Source organism: Microcaecilia unicolor, chromosome 1 (genome assembly GCF_901765095.1).
Source record: "Microcaecilia unicolor chromosome 1, aMicUni1.1, whole genome shotgun sequence".
In the NCBI taxonomy this organism is placed as follows: Eukaryota; Metazoa; Chordata; class Amphibia; order Gymnophiona; family Siphonopidae; genus Microcaecilia; species Microcaecilia unicolor.
Genome location: NC_044031.1, coordinates 23,322,557 through 23,350,474, shown reverse-complemented (window position 1 = coordinate 23,350,474; position 27,918 = coordinate 23,322,557). Strand labels below are relative to the sequence as shown.

The 27,918-nt window shown below is 43.7% G+C and overlaps 1 protein-coding gene across 1 annotated transcript in view; it reads left to right on the top strand.

Moving 5' to 3' along the window:
• LOC115461102 (zinc finger protein 501-like) overlaps positions 1-26,907 on the top strand; it is a 28,836-nt gene extending 1,929 nt beyond the window's left edge. The window contains exons 2-4 of the mRNA XM_030190720.1: positions 9,772-9,891; positions 25,486-26,076; positions 26,187-26,907. Coding sequence (XP_030046580.1) covers positions 9,772-9,891; positions 25,486-26,076; positions 26,187-26,764 — 1,289 coding nt within the window. The 3' untranslated portion in view covers positions 26,765-26,907. The remainder of the gene's footprint in view (positions 1-9,771; positions 9,892-25,485; positions 26,077-26,186) is intronic.
• The last annotated feature ends 1,011 nt before the right edge of the window (positions 26,908-27,918 follow it).

Genomic DNA, 27,918 nt, shown 5'->3' with positions numbered 1-27,918 from the left:
GTGCTGGGGCTGGTGGTTGGGAGGCGGGACTAGTGCTGGGCAAACTTATACGGTCTGTGCCAGAGCTGGTGGTTGGGAGGCAGGGTTGGTGGTTGGGAGGCGGGGATAGTGCTGGGCAGACTTATACGGTCTGTGCTGGGGCTGGTGGTTGGGAGGCGGGACTAGTGCTGGGCAGACTTATACGGTCTGTGCCAGAGCTGGTGGTTGGGAGGCAGGGTTGGTGGTTGGGAGGCGGGGATAGTGCTGGGCAGACTTATACAGTTAAATATGACGTTATTTTGCTGTCCACATAGTATGTACAACCATTTCTCTCCAATATTTGTGATATCTTATAATCTATTGTTTTATTATATCTTCATTTCCTCTCTAGGTATGTAGAATTTTAGTTTGCAGCTTTGGTTTTAAGGTTTCTGTATACCTCCTGTTATATTTCTGGACTATTTGGCACCCTTTTTAGACAATAAATTATTCCATTACTGCAGTTTAATTAAAATTTACCTAAGTGTTTTAAAATATATTTTAATGTACATGTCATTTTTAATATGTTTATATTTATATAGTTTCCTTTTAGTTTCTATCATGTATTATATACATCTATACACACCTATGCAAGTATTTAAATTTTTTTCTACTGTCATCATTCCTACGTAGCGACCAAGGAAGCCAAGGACAGGAAGATGTGCATTAATAAGAAAGTTGATTTGAAGTATGAAGACTCGACACAACGTTGTGTTTCAGCCGTTAGGCCTGCATCAGGAGTCTCTTACACAGTGCGTGCAGAAGTCTGTTTAGACCAACGCGTCCACGCTAACAACAGTCTTTTTCAAGACTATTGTGCTACTTTGAAGATTTCTCGTCGTCATTTTTCTGAAACATCCTGTGTAAGAGACTCCTGATGCAGGCCTAATGGCCGAAACACGACGTTGTGTCGAGTCTTCATACTTCAAATCAACTTTCTTATTAATGTACATCTTCCTGACTTTGGCTTCCTTGGTCGCTCTCCCACTTTTTTTGTTGTACTGTTGTATCTACCGTGGGGCGTTTTGAGTTCTCCGTCTTCTGGCGGATTTCTTCTATCATTCCTACGCATTCATTTTGATTGTTATAATTGATTATATGTATACTTTTCATCAATATTAGTTATATATATATATATGGCTTTTCTGTATCATTTAGGAACTCCTGAGGCAGGCCCTTGTGCCCGAAACACGATTTGTATCGAGTCCATTGCATATATATTTTTGGAATAAAACTTCTGATGTGAACTCTTTGAGTCCGTTGGATGTTTGTTCTACACCACCTTTTCATAGTAACATAGTAACATAGTAGATGACGGCAGAAAAAGACCTGCACGGTCCATCCAGTCTGCCCAAGAAGATAAATTCATATGTGCTACTTTTTTTTATTTGTACTGTCCTCTTCAGTGCACAGACCGTATAAGTCTGGCCAGCCCTATCCCCGCCTCCCAACCACCAACCCCGCCTCCCAACCACCAGCTCTGGCACAGACCCTATAAGTCTGCCCAGCACTATCCCTGCCTCCCACCACCGGCTCTGCCACAGACCGTATAAGTCTGCCTAGCACTATCCCTGCCACCCACCACCGGCTCTGGCACAGACCGTATAAGTCTGCCCAGCACTATCCTCGCCTCCCAACTACCAGTCCCGCCTCCCACCACCAGCTCTGGCACAGACCGTATAAGTCTGCCCAGCACTATCCCTGCCTCCCACCACTGGCTCTGGCATAGACCGTGTAAGTCTGCCCAGCACTATCCCTGCCACCCACCACCGGCTCTGGCACAGACCGTATAAGTCTGCCCAGCACTATCCCCGCCTCCCAACCACCAACCCCGCCTCCCAACCACCAGCTCTGGCACAGACCCTATAAGTCTGCCCAGCACTATCCCTGCCTCCCACCACCGGCTCTGGCACAGACCGTATAAGTCTGCCTAGCACTATCCCTGCCACCCACCACCGGCTCTGGCACAGACCGTATAAGTCTGCCCAGCACTATCCCCGCCTCACAACCACCAGTTCCACCTCCCACCACCTGCTCTGGCACAGACCGTATAAGTCTACCCAGCACTATCCCTGCCTCCCACCACCGGCTCTGGCACAGACCGTATAAGTCTGCCCAGCACTAGTCCCACCTCCCAACCACCAGCCCCGGCACAGACCATATAAGTCTGCCCAGCACTAGCCCTGCCTCCCAACCACCAGCTCTGCCACCCATTCTAGGCTAAGCTCCTGAGGATCCCTTTCTTCTGCACAGGATTCCTTTATGTTTATCCCACGCATGTTTGAATTCCGTTACCGTTTTCATCTCCACCACCTCCTGTCGTCTCCGCTGTGTTTGTCTTTTTGGCTCACTTCTAAGATCATTTTATATGTGGAAGTGTTTTACAATAGCCTCTCCTAGGCTGGCAGTGCTGCTACTGGCGCAGCTGTTGTTATCATTATATTCCTGTGGGCATCTCAGTGTTTACTGCCAGCTGATTTTTACCATGAGCTTTGTAAAAGACCCCCATAGTGAGGTATTGGGATTTAAGTTGATTTACGATATATCAGAAGCTTGAAAATTGATCTCGAGGAATTGGAGGAACGGACAACAAAAGACTACTTTCCTTTTTAAATGGCCAAGACAGCAAATTAATCTCCCTGTTTAAAAAAGCTGTGGTGGGGCATAATCGAACGAAAACGTCTATCTCCATGGGCGTTTATCTCCAAGAACGGGTCCGTGAAGGGGCGGACCGAACTGTATTTTCGCAAAAAATAGACGTCCATGTTTTATTCGACAATTTGTGAGCTGGGCGTTTTTGTTTTTCAGCAATAATGGAAAATGAAAGCGCCCAGCTCAAAAACGAATAACTCCCAAGACATTTATTCGTGGGAGGGGCCAGGATTCGTAGTGCACTGGTCCCCCTCACATGCCAGGACACCAACCGGGCACCCTAGGGGGCACTTTTACAAAAAAAAAAAAAAGGTAAAAGAGCTCCCAGGTGCATAGCACCCTTCCCTTGTGTGTTGAGCCCCCCAAATCCCCCTCAAAACCCACTGCCCACAAGTCTACACCATTATTATAGCCCTAAGGGGTGAAGGGGGGCACCTACATGTGGGTACAGTGGGTTTGGGGGGCGGTGTGGAGGGCTCCCATTTACCAGCACAAGTGTAACAGGTGGGGGGGGGGGGATGGGCCTGGGTCTACCTGCCTGACGTCCATTGCACCCCCTAATAACTGCTCCAGTGACCTGCATACTGCTGCCAGGGAGGTGGGTATGACATTTGAGGGTGAACATAAAAAGTTGTGAAATGGCATATTTTTGTGGTGGGAGGGGGTTTGTGACCACTGGGGGAGTCAGGGGAGGTCATCCCCGACTCCCTCCAGTGGTCATCTGGTCATTTAGGGCACTTTTTGGGGCCCTATTCGTGGAAAAACAGGGTCCAGGAAAAGTGCCCTAAATTCTTGCTAAAAACGCATATTTTGTTTCCATTATCGGCGAAAGGCGCCTATCTCTGATCGGCCGATAACCACGCCCCAGTTCTGCCTTCACCATGCCTTTGACACGCCCCCATCAACTTTGTCCGCATCCGCGATGGAGTGCAGTTGAAAACGTCCAAATTCGGCTTTCGATTACACCGCTTTATTCGTTTTTGTGAGATAAACGTCTATCTCCCGATTTGGGTCGCAATATAGGCGTTTTTCTTTTTCAATTATAAGCTGGATAGTCTTTTACTGAGATGGACATGGGGAAAGCCATTGCTTGCCCTGGGATTGGTAGCAGAGAATGTTGCTAATATTTGAGTTTCTGCTGAGTACTTGTGACCTGGATTGCCACTGTTGGAAGTCGGATACTGAGCTAAATGGACCATTGGTCTGACCCAGTATGGCTACTCTTATGTTCTTATGAATAAAAATGAAAGCCAAAACAAATGTATGTGATACCCTAAACAGAAATCAAACACTTCCGAACGTTGCTCCTGCAGCAAACATGAGGTGTAAGCTTCAGGAAAACTTTACATATATCAGGAGAAATAAACCAACACTGGCTAGTAAAAAGGTTAGTATTGTTCAGAAAAAAGGCTTTCAACAGTCTTTCCTCATCACCTTCCAATAGAAACATAACCAATAAGGTAGCTCGGGAATATTATCGGATGAAATATACACAGGAAATCCAACACGTTAGCATTTAACTTTCAAAAAGGAGACTATGATAAAATGAAAGGAATGGTGAAAAAATAAACTTAGAGGAGTGTTTGTGCGGGACAAAAATTTACATCAGGCATGGATGCTGTTCAAAAATACCATCCTGGAAGCCCAGGCCAAATATATTCCGTGTATTAAAAATGGAGGGAGGAAGACCTCTTCAACATCAGCAAAATTCGCCCTTTCCTCTCTGAGCATACCACCAGAACTCTCGTCCATGCTCTCATTACCTCTCGCCTTGATTACTGCAACTTACTCCTCACCGGCCTCCCACTCGGCCATCTATCCCCACTTCAATCCGTTCAGAACGCTGCTGCACGTCTTATATTCCGCCCCTCACTCCCTCTCCTTAAATCACTTCATTGGCTTCCGATCAGATATCGCATACAATTCAAGCTCCTCCTCCTTACCTACAAATGCACTCAGTCTGCGGCTCCTCACTACCTCTCCACCCTCATCTCCCCCTATGTTCCCGCCCGCAACCTCCGCTCACAGGACAAAGCCCTTCTCTCAGTACCCTTCTCCACCACTGCCAACTCCAGGCTCCGCGCATTCTGCCTTGCCTCACCCTATGCCTGGAACAATCTTCCTTTACCCATACGCCATGCCCCCTCCCTACCCATCTTCAAATCTCTGCTTAAAACTCACCTCTTCAATGCTGCCTTCGGCGCCTAACCGCTTGAGAAATATAGAATGCCCCAATCTATCCACCCTATCAGATTAACTGTTCACTTGACCTCTAGATTGTACACTTGTCTTTAGATTGTTCTCTTGTCTTTTAGATTGTAAGCTCTTTGAGCAGGGACTGTCCTTCTATGTTTGAATTGTACAGCACTGCGTAACCCTAGTAGCGCTTTAGAAATGTTTGTTAGTAGTAGTAGTAGACCAAACGGCAGCCAGCATAGTTAAAAAGTGAGGTGATGGAAGCTATTAGAGCAAAAAGAAAATCCTTCAGAAAATGTAAGAAGGAACTGACTGAAAATAATAAGAAACAGCATAAGGAATGTCAAGTCAAATGCAAAGCGCTGATAAGGAAGGCAAAGAGGGACTTTGAAAAAAACAGATTGTGTTGGAGGCAAAAACACATAGTAAAATTTTTTTTTAGGTATATTAAAAGCAAGATGCTGGCAAAAGAATCAGTTGGACCGCTAGATGCCGAGGGATAAAAGGAGCAATCAGGGAAGACAAAGCCATAGTGGAGAGATTAAATGAATTCTTTGCTTCATTCTTCACCGAGGAACATTTGGGAGAGATACCAGTGCCAGAAATAGTATTTGAACCTGATGAGTCAGAGAAACTGAATGAAATCTCTATAAACCTGGAGGATATAATGGAGCAATTTGACAAATTGAAGAGTAGTAAATCTCCTGGACCGGATGGTATTCATCCCAGAGTACTGACAGAATTGAAAAATGAACTGGCGGAACTATTGTTAGTAATATGTAATTTATCTTTAAAATCGAGCATGATACTGGAAGATTGGAGGGTAGCCCATGTAACGCCGATATTCAGAAAGGTTCCAGAGGGGATCCGGGAAATTATAGACTGGTGAGCCTCACAGCAGTGCCAGACAAAATGGCAGAGACTATTATAAAGAACAAAATTACAAAGCATATTCAAAACCATGGATTAATGAGACAAAGCCAACATGGATTTAGTGACGGGAAATCTTGCCTCACCAATCTACTACATTTCTTTGACAGGGTGAACAAACATGTGCATAAAGGCGAGCCGGTTGATATTTTGTATCTGGATTTTCAAAAGGCTCCAGAATAAATTGGAGAGTCATGGGATAGGAGGTAGTGTCCTATTGTGGATTAAAAACTGGTTAAAGGATAGAAAACAGAGAGTAGGGTTAAATGGTCAGTATTCTCAGTGGAGAAGGGTAGATAGTGGGGTTCCTCGGGGGTCTATGCTGGGACTGCAGCTTTTTAACATATTTATAAATGATTTAGAGATGGGAGTAACTAGTGAGGTAATTAAATTTGCTGACTACACAAAGTTATTCAAAGTGGTTAAATCATGACAGGATTGTGCAAAATTACAAGAAGACCTTACAAGACTGGGAGACTGGGCGTCTAAATGGCAGATGACGTTTAATGTGAGCAAGTGCAAAGTGATGCATGTGGGAAAGAGAAACCCGAACTATAGGTATGTAATGCACGTTAGGAATCACCGACCAAGAAAGGGATCTCGGCGTCGTTGTTGATACGTTGAAATCCTCTGCGCAGTGTGCTGCGGTGGCTAAGAAAGCAAATAGAATGTTAGGTATTATTAGGAAAGGAATGGAAAACAAAAGTGAGGACGTTATAATGCCTTTGTATCGGTCCATGGTGCGACCGCACCTCGAATATTGTGTTCAATTCTGGTCGCTGCATCTCAAAAAAGATATATTGGAATTAGAAAAGGTGCAGAGAAGGGCGATGAAAATGATAACGGGGATGGGACAACTTCCCTATGAGGAGAGGCTGAAGTGTCTAGGGCTCTTCAGTTTGGGAAGAGACAGCTGAGGGGAGATATGATAGAGGTCTATAAAATAATGAGTGAAGTGGAGTGGAACGGGTAGACGTGAATCGTTTGTTTACTCTTTCCAAAAATACTAGGACTAGGGGGAATGCAATGAAGCTACAAAGTAGTAAATTTAATACAAATCAGAGAAATGTTTTCTTCACTAAATGTGTAATTAAACTCTGGAATTTGTTGCCAGAGAATTTAGTAAAGGCGGTTAACTTAGCGGGGTTTAAAAAGGGTCTGGACGGCTTCCTAAAGGAAAACTCCATAGACCATGATTAAATTGACTTGAGGAGGGCGTAAACAAGATGGCGCCAACACGCTGAGAGGAGTGAGGCTGTTTAGGAGGGCTTGCTGAAGATTTTTTAATTGAATTGATTACCGCTGCCGCTATGCCTCATACTAAAAGAAAGGGGATTGTAAGGTCCTTACTGCTTCCAGCCCTTGCGTCTTCCCCAAAGCAGCAAACCCTCGACAGCTTCGCACTCCGGTGCCCACGGATTACAAACTTCTGTGTGTGCCGAAGGAGGAACCTCGACTCCCCTGGATCATGAAACAACATTACCCCCCCCCCCCCCCCCCCGGGAAGCCGAGATATCACCTTGTCCTGCTGAGTCGTGGGTGGAGATGACGGGTCCCAAGAACGCGGAAGGCGCTGGAATTGGGCCCTGAGGTAACAGCTCTTCATCAGGGCGGCCGGCAGTGGAAGTGGAGACCTTGAATAAGAAGGGGGTATTGAACCCTCCCGTGGTGGTAACCCTTGATGCTCTCTGGCAGGCAATTGAGAAACTGAACTTTTCTGTTACAAAATCAACCCAGGAAACAACAACATTAGTTTCAACGGTGGAGCAGCTTTCCAGATCGATGGATAAATTAAAGCAGAACTTCAACGATCAGGTACTAAAATATCAAACTGAACTTGTAACTATTAAGGACGATGTTTCAGCAGTTATGAAAGATAATTCGTTTATACGTCAAAAAATAGAACAAATTGAAAATTATAACAGTATACCCTGGAGGAAAGGAGTGATATGATACAGACGTTCAAATATTTGAAAGGTATTAATCCGCAAACGAACCTTTTCCGGAGATACGAAGGCGGTAGAACGAGAGGACATGAAATGAGATTGAAGGGGGGCAGACTCAAGAAAAATGTCAGGAAGTATTTCTTCACCGAGAGAGTGGTGGATGCTTGGAATGCCCTCCCGCGGGAGGTGGTGGAGATGAAAACGGTAACGGAATTCAAACATGCGTGGGATAAACATAAAGGAATCCTATTCAGAAGGAATGGATCCTCAGGAGCTTAACCGAGATTGGATAGCAGAGCCGGTAGTGGGAGGCGGGGCTGGAGGTTGGGAGGCGGGGATAGTGCGGGGCAGACTTATACGGTCTGTGCCAGAGCCAGTGGTGGGAGGCGGGACTGGAGGTTGGGAGGCAGGGATAGTGCTGGGCAGACTTATACGGTCTGTGCCAGAGCCGGTGGTGGGAGGCGGGGATAGTGCTGGGCAGACTTATATGGTCTGTGCCAGAGCCGGTGGTTGGGAGGCGGGGCTGGTGGTTGGGAGGCGGGGATAGTGCTGGGCAGACTTATACGGTCTGTGCCCTGAAGAGCACAGGTACAAATCAAAGTAAGGTATACACAAAAAGTAGCACACATGAGTTGTCTTGTTGGGCAGACTGGATGGACCGTGCAGGTCTTTTTCTGCCGTCATCTACTATGTTACTATAACAGACGTCTAAATATGAGGATATTGAACTTCCCAAGGCCTGTTGGAATTCTTCCTTTAGAACTATTTTAAAAATACCTTATTGGAAAATTTCAGCTCAAAATATTCCTCCTATAAGTAAGATATTCTTTCTTCCAGAAAAGAAGAGACAAGTAGGTTCTTATGAAGAAATGGAATAGGTCCAGGAAGATGAGAAATTGGATGATTTATGAAATATTTCCTTGATTTTGGAGGACTCATTATCAGAAGTAACAAAAAGGGCCACATTATTGGTATCATTTGTATTTGAACAAGACTTTAATGCCATTTGGAAATGATACTTTAAGAATGTTAACCAAAACTTTTGTGGTCAAAAATTAAGGATATTCCCAGATGTCACCAGATCTACTCAAGACAAACAGAAAAGCTTAGGACTTTCTTAGACCTGAAGAGGGTATCATGGGAATGAACAACTGTATGATTTAACGTAGGGCGGGCTGGGCCTTTTTTTGTTTATTGTATTCCACTTTGATTTCCTCAATTGTTTTGGTCACTCCCCAAGTTTGTGGTCTAAGGAAGGGTTAAATACGAAACAAAAATGATGGCAAAAAGTTTTTTTTTTTCCTTTTTCTTGTTTGTGAAAACATTGAATTTGTATTATTTCCCTGTGTTCATGTAACAAGTTACCACTTGTGTAATATAAGTAAAGCAATTAAAATATTTAACATAAATTGACTTGAGGAAAATCCACTGCCTATTTCTGAGATAAGCAGCATTAAATGTATTGAGTTTTCTGGGAGCTTGCCAGGTATTTGTGACCTGGATTGGCCACTGTTGGAAACAGGATGCTGGGCTTGATGGACCTTTGCTGTGTCCCAGTGTGGCAATACTTATGTACTTATTGCAAGAAAGCAGAGAGTCCCATGTATCAGGAGTTCCCAAAACATCCCGACCTTCCCCGCAGTATCCCTTAGAATCTTTTTACTAGTTAAATATATAAAGTTTGCAAATTGCAATAGACTGAGCATGCTCGGTGTGTTTGTTCTGGATCTGATGAAGGAGACCTGCATATTGTATAAAGGATGAAGAAGTTTGCACATATTGAAATGAGGATGATAACATATTGCAGTGTTTAGAGTGTGAAGTAGACTATAAAGATGTGTAAAGAGGGTTTATGTTACTTTATTGAGATTTGCAGAGCTCCAAAATTGTTCCCCTCTGACTGAGGTATGAATATTTTTGTTCAATGAACTTGGTGACATTGTTTATGCTGGAGATTTGTCTAACTTTTGAATTTGAGGGAATTGGACACACACATTTTAAGAAACCTAATGCAATTTTCTTACCCCAGGAACAGGTTCTTTGACCTTCACCCCTAAGATTATATCCCAAATTGAACGAGGAGAAGAGCCGTACAGCAGGGATGAGCCAGGATCAGAGGAAAGAGAACCTGGGAAAAGCAGCTGCTCAGGTGAGTGCAGTAATAGGAAAGACTGGGGTACAAATGCATTCTATAGACACCTACTGTAGGGTAAGTGCTGGGTGTGCTGCCCCCTTTATAGATAAGTCACTTGTCCCCCTATTTACTAAGCCACATGGCAACGCCAACACGGCCCATTGAAAGTGAATTGGCTGTGTTGGCATTAGCGCATGTTTTGTAAGTGAAGGCTGAACCTGTGGCGTGGTAGAGGGAGTTAGAAGGAAGGCATGTTTTATGGTGCCAGATCCTGGTCTGTGACTGTTGTGAGCTTTGCTGTGTTCTGGGTCTGTCTGTAGAACTTGGGAGACAGCAGAGTCTCTGTCAGCTGAACTGCACTTAAAAATATTATACAAACTTCCACAGTCTTAACCTGAAAATCTTCAAAAACCAATACTCAGTGCAAAAATAAACTTTTTAAAAAATATATATTTTATAATTCTTCTCATAGCAACATGCCCATGAAGGTTATTATTCATTAACCTCAAACGTCTGCAGTACTTTGCTGAAATTTCCAATGATGTAAAGTACTCAAGCAGAACTGGCAACTCATCATTGGTCAAAAAAACTTCCAAGCAATTTTATTCAAATACAATTGTTCGGTTTTCTTTTCTCTGGAACCTTTTAAAATATTCTTATCTTCTCAATTGTATAACTGCGTATACTCATATCTTCTCAACTTCGATTATATACGTCCAACAGCATAAAACACACTTATCTTTTGATTAACACTATACCCTGACTGTGTCTGTGATGTCTCTATGCCTGTCCACCAGCCACAATGCCACAATCGTGAACATCACAACACATTCGGCAGCCAGTGGTGTTCCTGGGGGGGCTGGCACCCGGGGCGGATCGCCGATGCGCCCTGCCCCCCCCCCCCGGCAAAAGGACAGCCCCGCGAAGGAACCCCCCTCCCGCCGGGTGCACGCTGCTGGGGGGGGGGGGGGGGTGCCGCGCGCGTCTGTCCTCCGTTGTTCCGGGGGCAGAGAAGAAGCATGGAACAACGGAGGACAGGCGCGTGCGGCACCCCCCCCCCCCAGCGGCATGCACCCAGGGCGGACTGCACCCACCGCCCCCCCCCCCCCCCAGGAATGCCACTGTCAGCAGCATAACTCTTTTACTAATGATGTTATGTGAACATCTTTCAGATTGTGTGATTCCTGATGCAGTGTAGAATCTCATTTCTCTTCTGTTGCCCCAACCACCTATTAGTCCTGGAACTACCCAACTGTGCCGATCGATTAGAATTCCGTTCAGAGGAATGGTTTGGCACAGGTCAACTTCCTTTCCTCCCTGCCACCATCAAGAGAAGGAGGCACACAGTTCCTTATCAGGCTGCTTCCTCTTCCTCCTCTGCCACCTTGGTCCCAGCTTAAAAGAACAGTTGACCCAGGACAGCAAAAAAGGAGGAAACAGCCTGATGATGTGCAACTGTAAGGCCTACACCCTGCCAATGTAGCTACAATACAGAGCTTCTTAACAAACCCCTGCATTCCATACTACAGATGTGCACGGATAACACTTCAATACAGCTGAACTTTTGCCTCCGTATTTGCCAAGGCCTGCATTTCAGCAGGAGGGTGCCCGTGACCCACTTTGGCAGTCATTGCAAAAGAGACCTCTTGGGTTCTGGGGAATTCCTCAGAAATAATGTCACTGTTCGGAGCGCTGAGTTCCAAGAATTGCATCTTTGGTGACATCAAAAGACATCAAAAGACTCTGCTAAGCTAACCGCCTTCACCACTTTCTCTGGAATTCGTTGCCGGAGAAAGTGGTGAAGGCGGTTAGCTTAGCAGAGTTTATAAAGGGGTTGGACGGATTCCTAAAGGACAAGTCCATAAACCGCTACTAAACGGACTTGGAAAAATCCAAAATTCCAGGAATAACATGTATAGAATGTTTGTACGTTTGGGAAGCTTGCCAGGTGCCCTTGGCCTGGATTGGCCGCTGTCGTGGACAGGATGCTGGGCTCGATGGACCCTTGGTCTTTTCCCAGTATGGCATTACTTATGTACTTATGTACTTATGACATTCTCGTGCTTCTCCAAACCAAAACATCCAGATCAGATCATTTATCTTCTCTCCAAAGACAGTACCTTTATCAAAACAATATAAAAAGGCATCTCCAAGGGTAAAGAGTTATCTGGTGCTGACATTGTCTCATCAGCTCATGTACTCCATTGAACTCCTCATCTCTCCATCGCTGGAACACTTCAGAGCTTTGGAAGGCTAAGTGCTTTGAAAATATGTTGATCATCCACAGACTAGAAGATCCTAAACTTGCCTTCAATGTTGCAGATGAAAAGCGTAAAGCTCAACAAATGCTAGAAAACCTAAATGATGAGCAAAGGGTGGCATTTCATACTATACTTTCTGCCTGCAATAAAAAAAACATACCCCACACGTGCTTCTTCCTAGACGGTCCTGGTGGCAGTGGAAAAACGTATACGTATAACACTATTCTCAGCACCATCCGAGAAGATGGGGGAATTGCACTACCTGTTGCTTCTACGGGAATTGCTGCAAATCTGCTTTCCGTCGCGGGGACGACCAAAGTTCCCGGGGGCGTGTCGGAGGTGTAGCGAAGGCGGGACTTGGGCGTGCCTAACACATGGGCATCCTCAACCCATAATCGAAAAAAAAGGGCGTCCCTGACAAGCACTTGGACGACTTTACTTGGTCTTTTTTTTTGTTACAACCAAGCCACGAAAAGGTACCCAAACTGACCAGATGACCTCCCCTTACTCCCCCAGTGGTCACTAACCCCCTCCCACCCTCAAAAAAATAGTTTAAAAATCTTTTGTGCCAGCCTTTATGCCAGCCTCAAATGTCATATTCAGGTCCATCGCAGCAGTATGCAGGTCCCTGGAGCAGTTTTAGTGGGAGCAGTGCACTTCAGGCAGGAGGACCCAGGCCCATCCCCCCCGCACCTGTTACACTTGTGTTGGTAAATATGAGTCCTCCAAAATCCACCACAAACCCACGGTACCCACATGTAGGTGCTCCCCTTCACCTGTAAGGGCTATGGTAGTGGTGTACAGTTGTAGGTAGTGGGTTTTGGGGGTGTTTGGGGGGGCTCAGCACACAAGGTAAGGGAGCTATGTACCTGGGAGCTTTTTCTGAAGTCCACTGCAGTGCCCACTAGGGTGCCCAGTTGGTGTCTTGGCATGTCAGGGGGACCAGTGCACTACAAATTCTGGCTCCTCCCACGACCAAAGGGCTTGCATTTGGTCGTTTCTGAGAAGGGCGTCCTCAGTTTCCATTATCGCCGAAAATCAGAAACAACCAAGTCTAAGGGCAACCATCTCTAGGGACGACCTAAATGTCAAGATTTGGGTGTCCCCAACTGTATTATCGAAATGAAAGATGAACGTCCATCTTGTTTCGATAATACGGGTTTCCCCGCCCCTTCGCCGGAACATCCTGCGAGGACGTCCTCAGGAAAACTTGGGCGCCCCTTTCGATTATGCCCCTCCACATCTTTTAAAAAATTCTACAAACACAAAACACACATAAAAAAACCCCACTTCCAACACCATAGAGAAAACAATCCACATCCCATACCCACGCAGCATATTACTCATTCTACACCCTTCCCAATTATTCCTTATCATCATAGCACATTTCTCCTAACAGTTCCCTTAAAAACATAATCGCTATAACATGATAACGTTGTTAGCGGCCATTTCATTTTTTATGAAACTGGCTTTGTTGCACTAGTATTCTATATACTGTTCCTGTATTTTATGATGATGTGACAGTTATATGATTACTAGTAAAAAAGGCCCGTTTCCGAAACCAATGAAACGGGCGCTAGCATGTGGCTTTTTTTGTGTGTGTGTGTATGTGTCACAGAGTTATTTTGTGTGTGTGTGTGTGTGTGAGTGTGTGAGGGTGCGGTGTGTGTGCAGGTTGTTGATGTGTGTCTTTTTTTGTTTTGTTTTTTGCTTGGGGGTTGGGGGATGTGCTGTGCTGTCCTTGGTCGCTGTTTGCTGCTGGCTGGGTCGCGGGTAATCCTTCCAGCTGGGCTGCAGCTTGTCCTGTTCGCCCACGTCCCAGATGGTGATGGGCACGTTGTTTTCCGGCTCCTCTGACTCCATGATCCCAAATATAGTCTGTGCTATAGGCCCTCTGGCACTCTTCAGTACTGGCATTAGGCATTTAAAAATTTCTCTCCCCCCCCCCTCCCCCCCGGTCTATTTTTGCACATACCCACAGCAGGAATATTCTTCTCTCGTTCCAGCGTTGGTTCTGTGCTCTCCGTGCTGCAGTGATAATGAGCCATTCTGCTGGGGAATGCTCCTCCCTTATTGTCACGTAGTTTCCTCTGATTGGTCCATCTTACGTTGCCTAGTGTTGCCTGGGAACGGTGTTGTGATGGTCCTTTGTGTTTCAGAATGTTGAGGGTGTTTTTTCTGATTGGTCCATCATGCGAGGGCGGGGCAGAGAGACATGGTCAGTGTTGTGGCTTCACCACCATGAATCCATGAACCCTTCAGGGAGTGACTGAGTGACTTCAGAACGTTGTCTTCAGAACGTTGAGGGTGAGTTTTATTATAGTAGATTATGTTGTTTGTATATGAGTTTATTGGATTATTGTGTTTGTTTTTTTGTAATCTGCCTAGTTAATAGGTGGGCTATAAATATTTTAAATATCTCCATTTTCATTCTTGGTTTTGTTACTTTCTTGTAAATGAGTAGGGACAGGGAATGGGACTCGATATACTGCCTTTCTATGGTTTTTGCAACTACATTCAAAGCAGTTTACATATATTCAGGTACTTATTTTGTACCTGGGGCAATGGAGGGTTAAGTGACTTGCCCATAGTAACAAGGAGCTGTAGTGGGAATGGAACCCAGTTTCCCAGGATCAAACTCTGCTGCTCTAACCAGTAGGCTACTCCTCCCTAATCAACTTTGCCAAGATGGGGAAATAGCTCAAGGAAGAGTTAGTTGGATGGGAACAGCTGAAGGACGTAGAACAGCAGTGGGCAAAACTGAAAGGAGCTCTTTTAAAGGCAACAAACCTTCATGTTAGAAAAGAATGTAAAAGTAAAAAGAAAACAAGGCTCTTTGGATCTCAAATGTAGTAGCTGAAAAGGTAAGAAAAAAAAAGGTTAGCCTTCATAAATTATAAGACATCTCAGAAAGAAAAGACAGGTAAAAATATCTAGAAAAGCTAAGAGTAGCTGGAAAAGCTGTCAGGAAAGCAAAGATGCAAATGGGTAAAAAAGATAGCCAATACGGTACAATCGGGGGACAAGACATATTTTTAGATATGTAAGTGATAGGAGGAAGTGCCAAAATGGCATAGTGAGGCTCAAGGGTGAAGGGGCAGAATATGTAGAAGCTGGTAAGGATAAAGCTGAACTGCTTAACAATTATTTCTGTCTGAGTTCATGGATGAAAGGCTGGAGATAGGGCGTGTGGTAGACCAGGACCGATTCTCAGAAGACTATGTTCATAAGGAAGTAGCTAAACTAAAAATAGACAAAGCGGTGGGGCCTGATGGGCTACATCCAAGGGTACTCAAGGAACTTGGGGAAGTTCTGGTGGTTCCATTGGAGTCTGCAGTGGTCCCGGAGGACTGGAGAAGGGGGATGTGGTCCCTCAGCAAAGGAGTGGAAGTAAGGAGTTGTTTATTTATTTAATTTATTTGTAACATTTGTGCCCCGCGCTATCCCACTCATTAGCAGGTTCAATGGGGCTTACATAGTATTACAGGTTAGCATAGTCTTTCTTCTGTGTTTGTACAGCGCTGCGTACACTTTGTAGCGCTCTAGAAATGTTAAATAGTAGTAGTAGTAGTAGAATGGATTCAGCTGTAATATAGTAAATAAAGAGGTGGTCGTTAAAAGTGGATAGGTAAGATGAGCAGTGAAGGAGGATTGTGGAGGTAGGGGAATAGGGGAGGGTGCGTATTGGGATTAGCGAGTTGTTTAGTATGGGGGAATGAAGGGAAGGGTAGAAGAGGGATGTACTAGAATGTGTAGGAAGGAGAAGAAAGAGGGATGTACTAGAAAGGATTAAACAGGGGACATATTCCAGGTTATTTCTTCATAGTCTGATCCGGATGGTGGAGATGGGCTCGTAGTTTAAGTCAGGTAATTTGTATAGGCTTGCTTGAAGAGGTAAGATTTTAGCAGCTTTAGGAATTACAAACTTGTTAGTCTGACCTCATGGTGACTAAACTAATGGAAATGCTTCTAAAGCGGAGGATTGTAAGGTTTCTAGAACTGAATGAACTGCAGGACCTGAGGCAGCACGGTTTCACTAGAGGCAGGTCTTGTCAGACAAATCTGATTGATTTCTTTGATTGGATGACCAAACAGTTGGATATGGGAGGGGCGCTAGATGTGGGGTACTTGGATTTTAGCAAAGCCTTTGACATGGTTCCGCACAGGTGACTGATAAATAAACTGAGTGGCTCGGTGTGGGCCCTGAAGTGACTGACTGGTTAAATGGTAGGAGACAGAGGGTAGTGGTAAATGGATTTTGCTCTGTTATCAGCGTGTACCACAGGGATTGGTCCTTGGGCTGGCTCTTTTTAACATCTTCGTGAGTGATGTTACGGAAGGGCTGTCTGGTAAGGTTTGGCTCTTTGTGGATGATACCAAACTCTGCAAAAGGATGGACACCCCAGAGGGCATGGTTAGCATTCAGAAGGATTTGATGAAGCTTGAAGAATGGTCCAGAAATTGGCAACTCAAACTTAATGCTAAAAAATGCAGAGTCCTACACTTTGGTTGAAATAATCCAAGGGGAAAGTATAGTATAGGGGGTGAAGTAATTCTATGTACAAAAGGAGAGTTGGACTTGGGGGTGATTGTGTCTGATGATCTTAAGGTGGCAAACAGGTCGAAGAGGCGACGGTCATGGCCAGAAGGGTCCTTGGGTGCAGAGGGAGAGGAATGGCCAGCAGGAAAAAAGAGGTGATAGTGCCCTTGTGCAAGTCTCTGGTGAGGCCCATTTAGAACAGTGTGTTCAATTCTGGAGCTCGCACCTACGAAAAGATATCAACAGGATGGAGTCGGTCCAGAGGGCGGCTACAGAATTGATCAGTGGTCTCGGTCATAAAGCATATGGGGAGAGACTTAAGGATCTCAATATGTATACTTTGGAAGAAAGGAGGGAGAGAGGGGATCTGATAGAGATGTTTAAATACCTCTATTGCATTAATGTACAGGAGATGAACCTCTTTCATATGATGGAAAACTCTGGAATGAGAGGGAATAGGATGAAGGTAATGGGTTATAGGCTGAGGAGTAATCTAAGGAAATACTTTTTCACGGAAATGGGACTTGATATACCGCCTTTCTGTGGTTTTTGCAACTACATTCAAAGCAGTTTACATAGTATATACAGGTATGTTTTTATGTTAATATTTAAGTGTGGTTAAACACAGTTTTTTCCCTAGGAGGTTTTGACAGCTTTACACAGCACATGTAGTTTCTGACCATCTAGCAAGTACACACATTGTATCGTTGTAGTTGTTATAGACATTTTGAACCATACTTTTTCTTTTGGTCTCTTTTACTCAGTGGCGTTCCTAGGGGAGGGCGGCGGGTGCGGTCCGCCCCGGGTGCACGCCGCTGGGGGGGGTGCCACGCGCCTGTCGGCGCCGCTCGTTCCGTGCTCCGTCTGCCCTGGAACAGGTTACTTCCTGTTCCGGGGCAGAGGAAGCATGGAACGAGCTAAGCCTACAGGCGTGCGGCACCCCCCCAGCAGGTAAAAATGCACCCGGGAGGGGGGGGGTGGTGTCGTTTCGCCGGGGGAGGGAAGGTGTCGTTTCGCCGGGGGGGGGGGGGGGCGCATCGGCGATCCACCCTGTGTGTCAGCCGCCCTAGGAAAGCCACTGCTTTTACTGCAATGGACCTGTGTACTGCAAACTTTGTGAATCTGAATTACAATTAGAAATTATGATGCCATGTTTTTGTAATGCATCTTTCACTGGGGTCATCTCGTTGACATCAACAGATTATCTGCATTTCGTTTTTACTCTGATATTGAACTGTGGCTAAATATGTACCTTTTTTAAGGGGTTCGTGATTTTGAGTGTTTATATACAATCTGAACCTCACTTTCATTTCTTTTCACGTTAGTTTCTTTGCATCCTTTCTAGCACACTGGGACTTTTCAAAGTTAGACTTTGGGGTTCGTTCTTCCATGTCTTCCAGTGGTTCCAATGTGTTTTTGCATTTCTTTCTTCCTCCTATTTTTTTTAGACTTTTAGCATTTTAGTCCATTACCAATTATTTATTTATTTATTCTCATAGATGTTTTGTTATCATCATGTATCAACTTGTACTTGGACATTACTTTATGTTTCCACATTTTTATTGAAGACATAACATGAACATTCTTACAATCATTGATACCACATCTGCCAAGCAAAAACTATACAACAATCTGTTATTACTGTCTCCAAGAGTTTTTCTTCCCCCCCCTCCCCAATCCTACCCCTCCCCCCATTTTTTGTTGATACTTATGCTTTGTTATCATCTTAGTGTGTTGAGGACCAAACTTCTTCCCCTATGAGACAAAGAATCTACATAAGCACCCCAAATTTTCATAAATGTTTTCTTTCTTTTTAGTGAACGTTTAGCTTCTTTGGCTTCCCACGTCATTAACTGATGAACAAGATTCCGCCAGTGCCAATAATCTGGCCCTATATCATTTGTCCAGTTTTGCAAGATACATTTCTTTGCCAGCAAGGCAACTTTGCGGAAAAATAGATTGTGCTCTGGTATTTGACCTTTAAATGATCCTGGTAAATTTAACAACATCTGCACTGGTGTACCTGCTACCTTTCGACCTAATAGTTGTGATAGATAGTGAGTTATTTTCCCCCAAAACCTTCTAATCTTCCAACAACTCCAAAAACTATGATAAAATGTGTTGCCTGTTCTCCCACATCTCGCACACAAGGGCGTCTGCAATCCCCCGAATTTTGCGAATTGTACCGGTGCCATGTATGCTCTATGTATAAAACGGAATGCACATTCCCTATATTGAGCTCCGCTGACCAATTTTGGTATCCCCTTCAGTTGCCTCTCAACATCCCATAACAATAACTTGACTCCTAAGTCCTTCTCCCAGCGCTCTTTCAGCTTTTTAAAGTTTTTGGGTTTCTCATATGACCACAGCGCTTTATGTATCCCTGAAATTGATGGCACTTCTTCAGAAATCTCTATGAAGAAATTTTTTAGTTTCAAACCCTGTTTCTGTTCCAATCGGCCTTGTTCTATTGACTGAATAAAATGTTTTAGCTGACAGTGTGCAAATGTATCACCCCATTGAATTTTATCTGTATCCAACAGCTGATCTAATGGTTTTATCTTTCCGTTATCGCCTATTACATCTTCCAGACATTCCAAACCTCTGTCTTCCCATCGCTGAAAGACTGGGTTTTCTATACCTGCTTTAAAGGTTGGGTTCCCTCTGATTGTTAGTAGTTCTGTTACCCCTCTCCCCATCTTCAATCTTTGGACATTACTTTAATTATTAAGGTTTTTACAATCTATGTATGACCCAAATGAGTGCATAGATCTTTTTTTTTGTCATTCAGAGTTTCCCCTGAATTTCTATTCATTTTTTTAATGCATTGCTTTTTTGAATCACATTTTGTTCTACATATGTACTAGGACAGTGGTTCACATCCTTATATCCATTTTGGTCTTTTTGTTTTTCCAACAACGATTTACAAGGTTTATAGTAACATAGTAGGTGACGGCAGAAAAAGACCTGCATGGTCCATCCAGTCTGCCCAACAAGATAAACTCATCTGTGCCACTTTTTGTGTATACCTTACCTTGATTGTACCTGTCTTTTTCAGGGCACAGACCGTATAAGTCTGCCCAGCACTATCCCGCCTCCCAACCACCAGCCCCGCCTCCCACCACTGGCTCTGGCAGACCGTATAAGTCTGCCTAGCACTATCCCCGCCTCCCACTACCGGCTCTGCCACCCAATCTCAGCTAAGCTCCTGAGGATCCATTCCTTCTGAACAGGATTCCTTTATGTCCCACGCATGTTTGAATTCCATTACCGTTTTCATCTCCACCACCTCCCACAGGAGGGCATTCCAAGCATCCACTACTCTCTCCGTGAAAAAATACTTCCTGACATTTTTCTTGAGTCTTCCCCCCTTCAATCTCATTTCATGTCCTCTCGTTCTACCACCTTCCCATCTCCGGAAAAGGTTCATTTGCGGATTAATACCTTTCAAATATTTGAACGTCTGTATCATATCACCCCTGTTTCTCCTTTCCTCCAGAGTATACAGGTTTAGTTCAGCAAGTCTCTCCTCATACGTCTTGTAACACAAATCCCATACCATTCTCGTAGCTTTTCTTTGCACCGCTTCAATTCTTTTTACATCTTTAGCAAGATACAACCTCCAAAACTGAACACAATACTCCAGGTGGGGCCTCACCAATGACTTATACAGGGGCATCAAGACCCCCTTTCTTCTGCTGGTCACACCTCTCTGTATACAGCCTAACAACCTTCTAGCTACGGCCACCGCCTTGTCACACTGTTTCGTCGCCTTCAAATCCTCAGATACTATCACCCCAAGATCCCTCTCCCCGTCCGTAACTATCAGACTTTCCCTGCCTAACACATACGTCTCCCGTGGATTTCTACTCCCTAAGTGCATCACTTTGCATTTCTTCGCGTTGAATTTTAATTGCCAAATCTTAGACCATTCTTCTAGCTTCCTCAGATCCTTTTTCATGCTTTCCACTCTGTTACAGATCTTAGTATCATCTGCAAATAGGCAAACTTTACCTTCTAACCCTTCGGCAGTGTCACTCACAAATATATTGAATAGAATTGGTCCCAGCACCGATCCCTGAGGCACTCCACTACTCACCTTTCCCTCCTCCGAGCGAATTCGATTAACCACCACCTTCTGGCGTCTGTTCGTCAACCAGTTCCTAATCCAGTTCACCACTTCAGGTCCTATCTTCAGCCCATCCAGTTTATTTAAGAGCCTCCTGTGGGGAACCGTGTCAAAAGCTTTGCTGAAATCTAAGTAGATTACGTCTATAGCTCGTCCCTGATTCAATTCTCCTGTCACCCAATCAAAGAATTCAATGAGATTCGTTTGGCACAATTACCCGACTTTGATTTGTCCTTGCCATTTTCAGGGCACAGACCGTAGAAGTCTGCCCAGCACTCTTCTTGTACTAAAAGTTCTGAAGCTAACGTCAAAGCCCCTTAAAATTTACACTCCAGCCCATCCCTATCTATTCAGTTACGATCAGGGCACAGACCGTAGACATCTTCCCAGCACTGGTTTTGCTTCCCAATTACCAGCATCACCACCCAATCTCCGTTAAGATTCTGTGGATCCATTCCTTCTAAACAGGATTCCTTTGTGTTTATCCCACACATGTTTGAATTCCATTACCGTTTTTATCTCCACCACCCTTTTCTGTGATACATGGTGTTTATATAGCCTCCTGAGGCAAGCACGTCTGAGCCGAAACATGGTACCATGTCGAGTCATTAAGAGTCATTAATAAAAGTCAAAACTTCATATTGAGTTTTCCTGGTCTGTTTTGAAGAGTGCGATCCAGTTCTCACTCCTGTTTCTTTGCTGTGTGTTTTCCCGTGGGACCTTGGTGTTCTTTCCATCTCTGTGGTTTTTCTACAGAGGTTGGGGTAACATATTCCCCATATATCTGATCCTGTTACTGCTTGTGGGGCTTGGCTAGGGCCCCCCAGTGGTTGATACCTCTTTCGATCCCTGCTTTTCAGCCTTACATGGAGTCAACCCCCTTTTGTGAGGGCAGCTGAGGTATCGGTAGCAGCTATAGCTCCTGTGAGGAAACTGGACAAGCACCAGCAATAGCAGAATATTCTGTGGATTTTGTCAGGTGCTTGTGACCTTTGTTGGCCACTGATGGAAACAGGGTATCAGACTGCTATCCATAAGTGTTGCCACACTGGGACAGACCAAAGGTCCATCAAGCCCAGCATACTGTTTCTAACAGTGGCCAATCCAGGTCACAAATACCTGGCAAGATCCCCAAAAAGTTCAATACCCTTTACCCAGACTGCTCCATTCTCTGGGACTATGCCTCCTCGATATCTTTATCTGTTAGGAAAACAGTATATGCTTGGTGGATGCGATTTTATCTTATTGCATATATGTTACTTGATCTTCATGATTACCTCTTAGGTAAACAATATATTCCTATTAATTTCGATTACTTTATTACCTGTATGTTGCTATCGCAGCTGCATAAGCATCCTTGAAGCAGTTTGTACAAGAGGCAGCTTTGTACTGAACTTGACTCATGGATTTTGGGCCTGGAGTAGGTTCCTTGATGCTGCGGAAATGCTGGAGGGCAAGGCGGGTGCGGATTTAAGCTGTCCAGTTCGTTGCTGGGGTGGCCAATGCATACGCGGCACTACAAACAGGGATCATACATCTTGTGCCCCTATACATTTTGCAGGTGGGGGCTGGCACTGTGTTTTGCAGCTGGGCTATACTTTTTGCACTGCTGCCACAGGTGGTACAAGATTTTTTGCCTTACAGGCACTGATTGGACACCTCGGACACACCATCTACCTCTCCTGTGGGGGCTGGGCATGCTTCTGTGGGCTCCTGTGGACCGTTTTCAGCTTCCTGGGCAACCTGGGGGTACACATTTGTTTGAATGTTTTACATTCACACATTTTGAGACATCACCGTTCACGCGCTGTACATTTGGATGGCCTTTAAGATGTCTTAGAGGGTGGAGATACGTCAATTTTACAACGGACTAAAATGTTCAGCCCTGCATTTCTAAAACATGTCACAGGCTCTAGACATTTTTGCTAAAATCTCAATGCTCTGACTTCCACGGCTTTTCTAAAATGGAGCTCTTTTTGTCCCATGAACTGTGTTTCCATATTAATGCTTCTAAAAATAGAGTCTCAGTCTGAGGAGTAACAATTTGCTGTTCTGTGGCATTTTAATATTACCTGAGGTTTTTTTTCCCCCCTGCACTGGATGTGTTGGGACCTGAGTGGGCCCTGGATTGCACAGCACAGGAATTACAGGGAGGAAATTCTATCCACAGATCCAGAATTGTCATACTTATATGTTCCATGTTGCACACATGTTTTGTATGTGTCTATGGCACTAGTAACATGTATTTTCATGGTAGAGAAAGGCATATTTTGTAAGTGGACCAGTGCTGACTTAGATGCTCATTTCTCAACTTAACTGACATACAAAGTTGCCCTTAGTATAAGTATTTACAGATTAAATTTCAGCTCACTTCAGTCAGTCTTTTTATTTTTTTAATGCCTTCCGCTACAGACATTTTATAACTGGATATTTGGGTCTGGGCTGTATCCAGATACCGATGCTGATGCCTGGATATAATGAAGCTGCAGGCACTTAATTGATAGGATAGCTTTTTTGCTGACTTAACTTTATCTGGATAGTTCCCTTGTTAGTGAACTGAATATTGCCACTAGTTGGGTAACTCCTGGCTCAACCCAGACTGCCCTGGCAATACTGAGATAGTCAGACAAGATGTGTGAACGTGTTCGGTGAGATCGCTCCCTGCTGCTCGAAAGTGAAGCATTTTTTCTTCTTTGCCTATGCCGTATACAAAACGAAAAGGAGCCGCGAGGCTTCCACCGTTGCCCGCAGCTTCCTCCTCTCCACTCCAGGGTAGCATGGAGAGCTTCCTGACCCGCCCGTCGCAGAATGTAGAGACAGGGTTGCCTGCTGCAGGGGCATCCGGTGGAGCGGAGCCCCTGATGGGCTTGGAGACATCTTTATCCCCGCCCCCGACTCTAGATGCCCTCCGTGCCCGGCTACAGAAGCGGTGAGGGGAGCAGGTATCCGAGAACCCATTAAGGGGAATAAGGAGCCAGCAGACGGAGGACCCATGCCACAGAAAAGTAGCCAGGAGAGAGAGGTCCTTGGGTTTAAAGGACCCGAAACAACTCCGGAGGTTAATCTAGAGAGGATCTGGCTGAAGTTGAGTAAGATGGATTCCACGCTTCAAAATGCTTCAGACAAGGTAAATACTTTATCTCTGAGAATTGAGGACATGGCAAAAAATTTAGGAACGGTTAAAGAAGACCTGACCACACAACTAAAAGATTAAAAAAAAGATATGGATCAATTGCAAGAATTTAAAGTGATGGTGATAAAAGATAATTTGACAATGCATAGAAAAATTGAACAGATTGAGAATTTTAATAAAAGATTGAACCTTCGAGTATTGAATTTTCCTAAAATTCCTGACAAGATACCTATTGAGTTATTTAAAAAATACCTGCAAGAAAATTTGAAAATGCCTCAAGAACTTATTCCTCCTATAAATAAGATTTATTACCTTCCAACAAGATTAAGTGGAAAAGAAGAAAAGAAAGAAGGTTTGGATGTTATAGACTTTAACAATCTGTCTGAAATTCTAGAACAATCCATTGAAATAGTTCCGCAAAGAGCCACTCTTTTGGTTTTGTTGGTATTCGAACAAGATCTCAATGCAATATTGAAATTATACTTTAAATTCTCAAAGGTTCCTTTTTATGGATCAAAAGTATGGATATTTCCAGATGTTACTAAAGTAACGCAAGAACGTAGAAAATTATTTTTGGCATTGCAACAGGATGTTCTTAAATTGGGTGGTTCTTTTTTGTTAGTTTACCCTTGCAAATGCTTGGTCAGGTTTAGTGGGATAAAGTATGTATTCTATGACTCAGAACAGCTAAAATCCTTTCTGGACATGAAACAGCTTAATCTAGAACTAGTTAAATGATATTGTCACGAATTATACACATAAACCGCATTTAATATTTATTTATGTTAATATGCCTGTATAAAACTCCACTAAACTGTAACACCCCCCTCAATTTGAGGTCTAAGGAAGCATTTATAATTTTTCTTATTACCTATTTCTTTAACGTTTGTATTATGCTGTTTTTCTGTAACAAGTGATATGCTTGTAAAAAATTGGCAAATCTTATAAATAAAAATTAAAAAAAAAAAAAGATAGACAAGATTTTCAGTGGCACTATCTGAATAATGTGACTCAATGAGTAGGACTTAGGATAGGAGCCACATCTGCCTACGTAAGTTATTAACTTCTCATCTTTAATTATGTTCAGACACGTTAAACAGATTGTCTGCAGATGTTTCTGTCCTATGTTTCCATGTTTCATTCCCAAGTTGTTCTTCCTTTTGGAAGTTAGGATGGAGACAAACTTGACCCGACAGCGGCCGTGTTTCAGTAGGAGTCTGGATCAGGTGTTCTTGCTTCATCACTGTGGAAGAAACTCCCTGACAAGCAGATTTTGATATATTTTTATTCAGACCATTCTTCAAAGCTGTTATGTCTACATGTTGCCATTTCCAAGGGACACCTCATCATCTGACAAACTTGCAGTGTACCGAGAGAGACAAAAGCTTCAAGAAATGGTGTGCAAAAAAAGAAACCAACCAATGCTTAAGCCATGCTTAGAAAATCCCACAATATATCCTATCTTCCTTCTTATTATGCACAGATGATATCTTAGAAACCACCACTGTCTTCTAACACATTATTAATACTTTCTGTTTCTGTGCAGATCATCTGATCACACAAGAAAGGAAGATAGAAAAGAATGGAGGAGAACATCCTGTAGAAATGGAAGAAATTCAAAGACATTCAGAAAATGTCTGTGAGAACATTTCCCAGGGTTCTAAGAGGATTAACACAAGGAATTGTGAGCAGGAATCAAAGGAGCAGAGAGACCCTGTTGGAAACTCAATGCATGGAGTCAGTAAGTGTGAGAGAAATGACAGAGAGCTCAGTAACATCCCTGAGCACCAGAGACACCTTGCAGAGAGACCCTTCCAAACTACTAATAGTGATCAAGTGACTTCTAAACTTCACCAAGAAGGGGGGAAAGGAAAAACACGCCAGAAAGAATTTAGATTTAGTTTTCCCTTGTTTTCAGAGCTTCAAATGCACAAAAGGCAGCACAGAACTGAAAAACTATTTACATGTTCTGAGTGTAATAAAAGCTTCACAAAGCTTTCGGCTCTAAAGAGACACCAAATGATCCACACAGGAGACAAACCATTTGTATGTGCTGAGTGTAATAACAGCTTCACTCATCTTTCATCTCTAAAAAGGCACCAAAAGATCCACTTGGGAAACAAATCCTTTCCATGTAGTGAGTGTAATAAAGTTTTCACTCAGCTTTCAAACCTAAAAATTCACCAAAAGATTCACACGGGAGAGAAACTACATTTATGTAGTGAATGCAATAAAACCTTTACTAAGGTTTCAAGTCTAAAATACACCAAATGATCCACACAGGAGAGAAACTGTTTCCTTGTACCGAGTGTAATAAAAGTTTCATCCAACTTTCAAATCTAAAAAGCCACCAAATGATCCACACAGGATACAAACCATTTACATGTAATGAGTGTAATAAAAGCTTCACTCAGCTTTCAAATCTAAAAACTCACCAACAGATCCACCCAGGAGAGAAACCATTTCCTTGTACTGAGTGTAATAGAAGCTTCACTCAGCTTTCACTACTAAAACTTCACCAACAAATCCACACAGGAGACAAATCATTTCCATGTACTGAGTGCAATAAAAGTTTTAGTCGTGTGTCAAATTTAAAAACTCATCAAATGATCCACACGGGAGAAAAACCATTTCCATGTACTGAATGTAATAAAAGGTTTATTCAGCTTTCAACTCTAAAAAGACACCAAATGATTCACACGAGAGAGAAGCCATTTGCATGTACTGAGTGTAATAAAAACTTTTCTCAGCTTTCAAATCTAAAATCTCACCAAATGATCCACATGGTAGACAAACCATTTGCATATACTGAAAAGCTTCACTAACCTTTCATATAGAAAGCCACCAAAAGATCCAGATAGGATACATACTATTTCCATGTAGTGGCCGTATGAGACTTGGAGACAGGACGTCCAAAAGGCAGATGACATTTAATGTGAGCAAGTGCAAAGTGATGCTTGTGGGAAAGAAGAACCTGAACTATAGTTACGTGATGCAAGGCTCCACATTAGGAGTCACCATCCAGGAAAGGAATCTAGGCGTCATCATTGATGATACTTTTAAACCCTCTGCTCAGTATGCAGCGGCGGCTAAGACAACAATAAAATGTTAGGTATTTTTAGGAAAGGAATGGAAAAGAAAAATGAGGGTGTTATAATGCCTTTGTATCGCTCCATGGTGCAACTGCACCTCAAATATTGTGTGCAATTCTAGTCACCACATCTCAAGAAAGATATAGTGGAATTAGAAAAGGTAAAGGGGATGGGACGACTTCCCTATGAGGAAAGGCTAAAGCGGCTAGGGTTCTTCAGCTTGGAGAAGACAGCTGAGATATGATAGAGGTCTATAAAATAATGAGTGGAAACAGGTAGACATGAATCACTTATTTACTCTTTCCAAAAATACTAGGACTAGGGGGCATACAATGAAGCTACAAAGTAGTAAATTTAATACGAATCGGAGAAAAGTTTTCTTCACTCAACGTGTAATTAAACTCTGGAATTTGTTGCCAAAGTATGCAATAAAAGCAGTTAGCTTAGCAGGGTTTTTAAAAGGTTTGCATAACTTCCTAAAAGAAAAGTCCATAAGCCACTACTTAGATGGACTTGGGGAAAGACAACTGGTATTTCTAGGGTAAACAGCATAAAATGTACTGTTTTGGGATCTTGCCAGGTACTTGTAACCTGGGGCTAACCTGGGGCTAACTCTGCGGCCAACTAAAGGGTCTGTCCCAGCACTGCTCAGGCCTTGTGCACATGCTCTACACTGGCATACCCTCCACCCCACCGTACTGGGTTTTTCTAGCCTCCAGGCGAGTCTCCCAACCACAAGTTAATTCCACAGTGGTTTTTAAGGACACTGGAGCCACAAACCCAAGGGTACCACAGTTCCTATAAAACACCCATAGACCAAAGACACAAACCACCAGGATTCTTAGTCAGTCCAGGACAACAGAGCTAAAAACTAATAGGTTTATTAT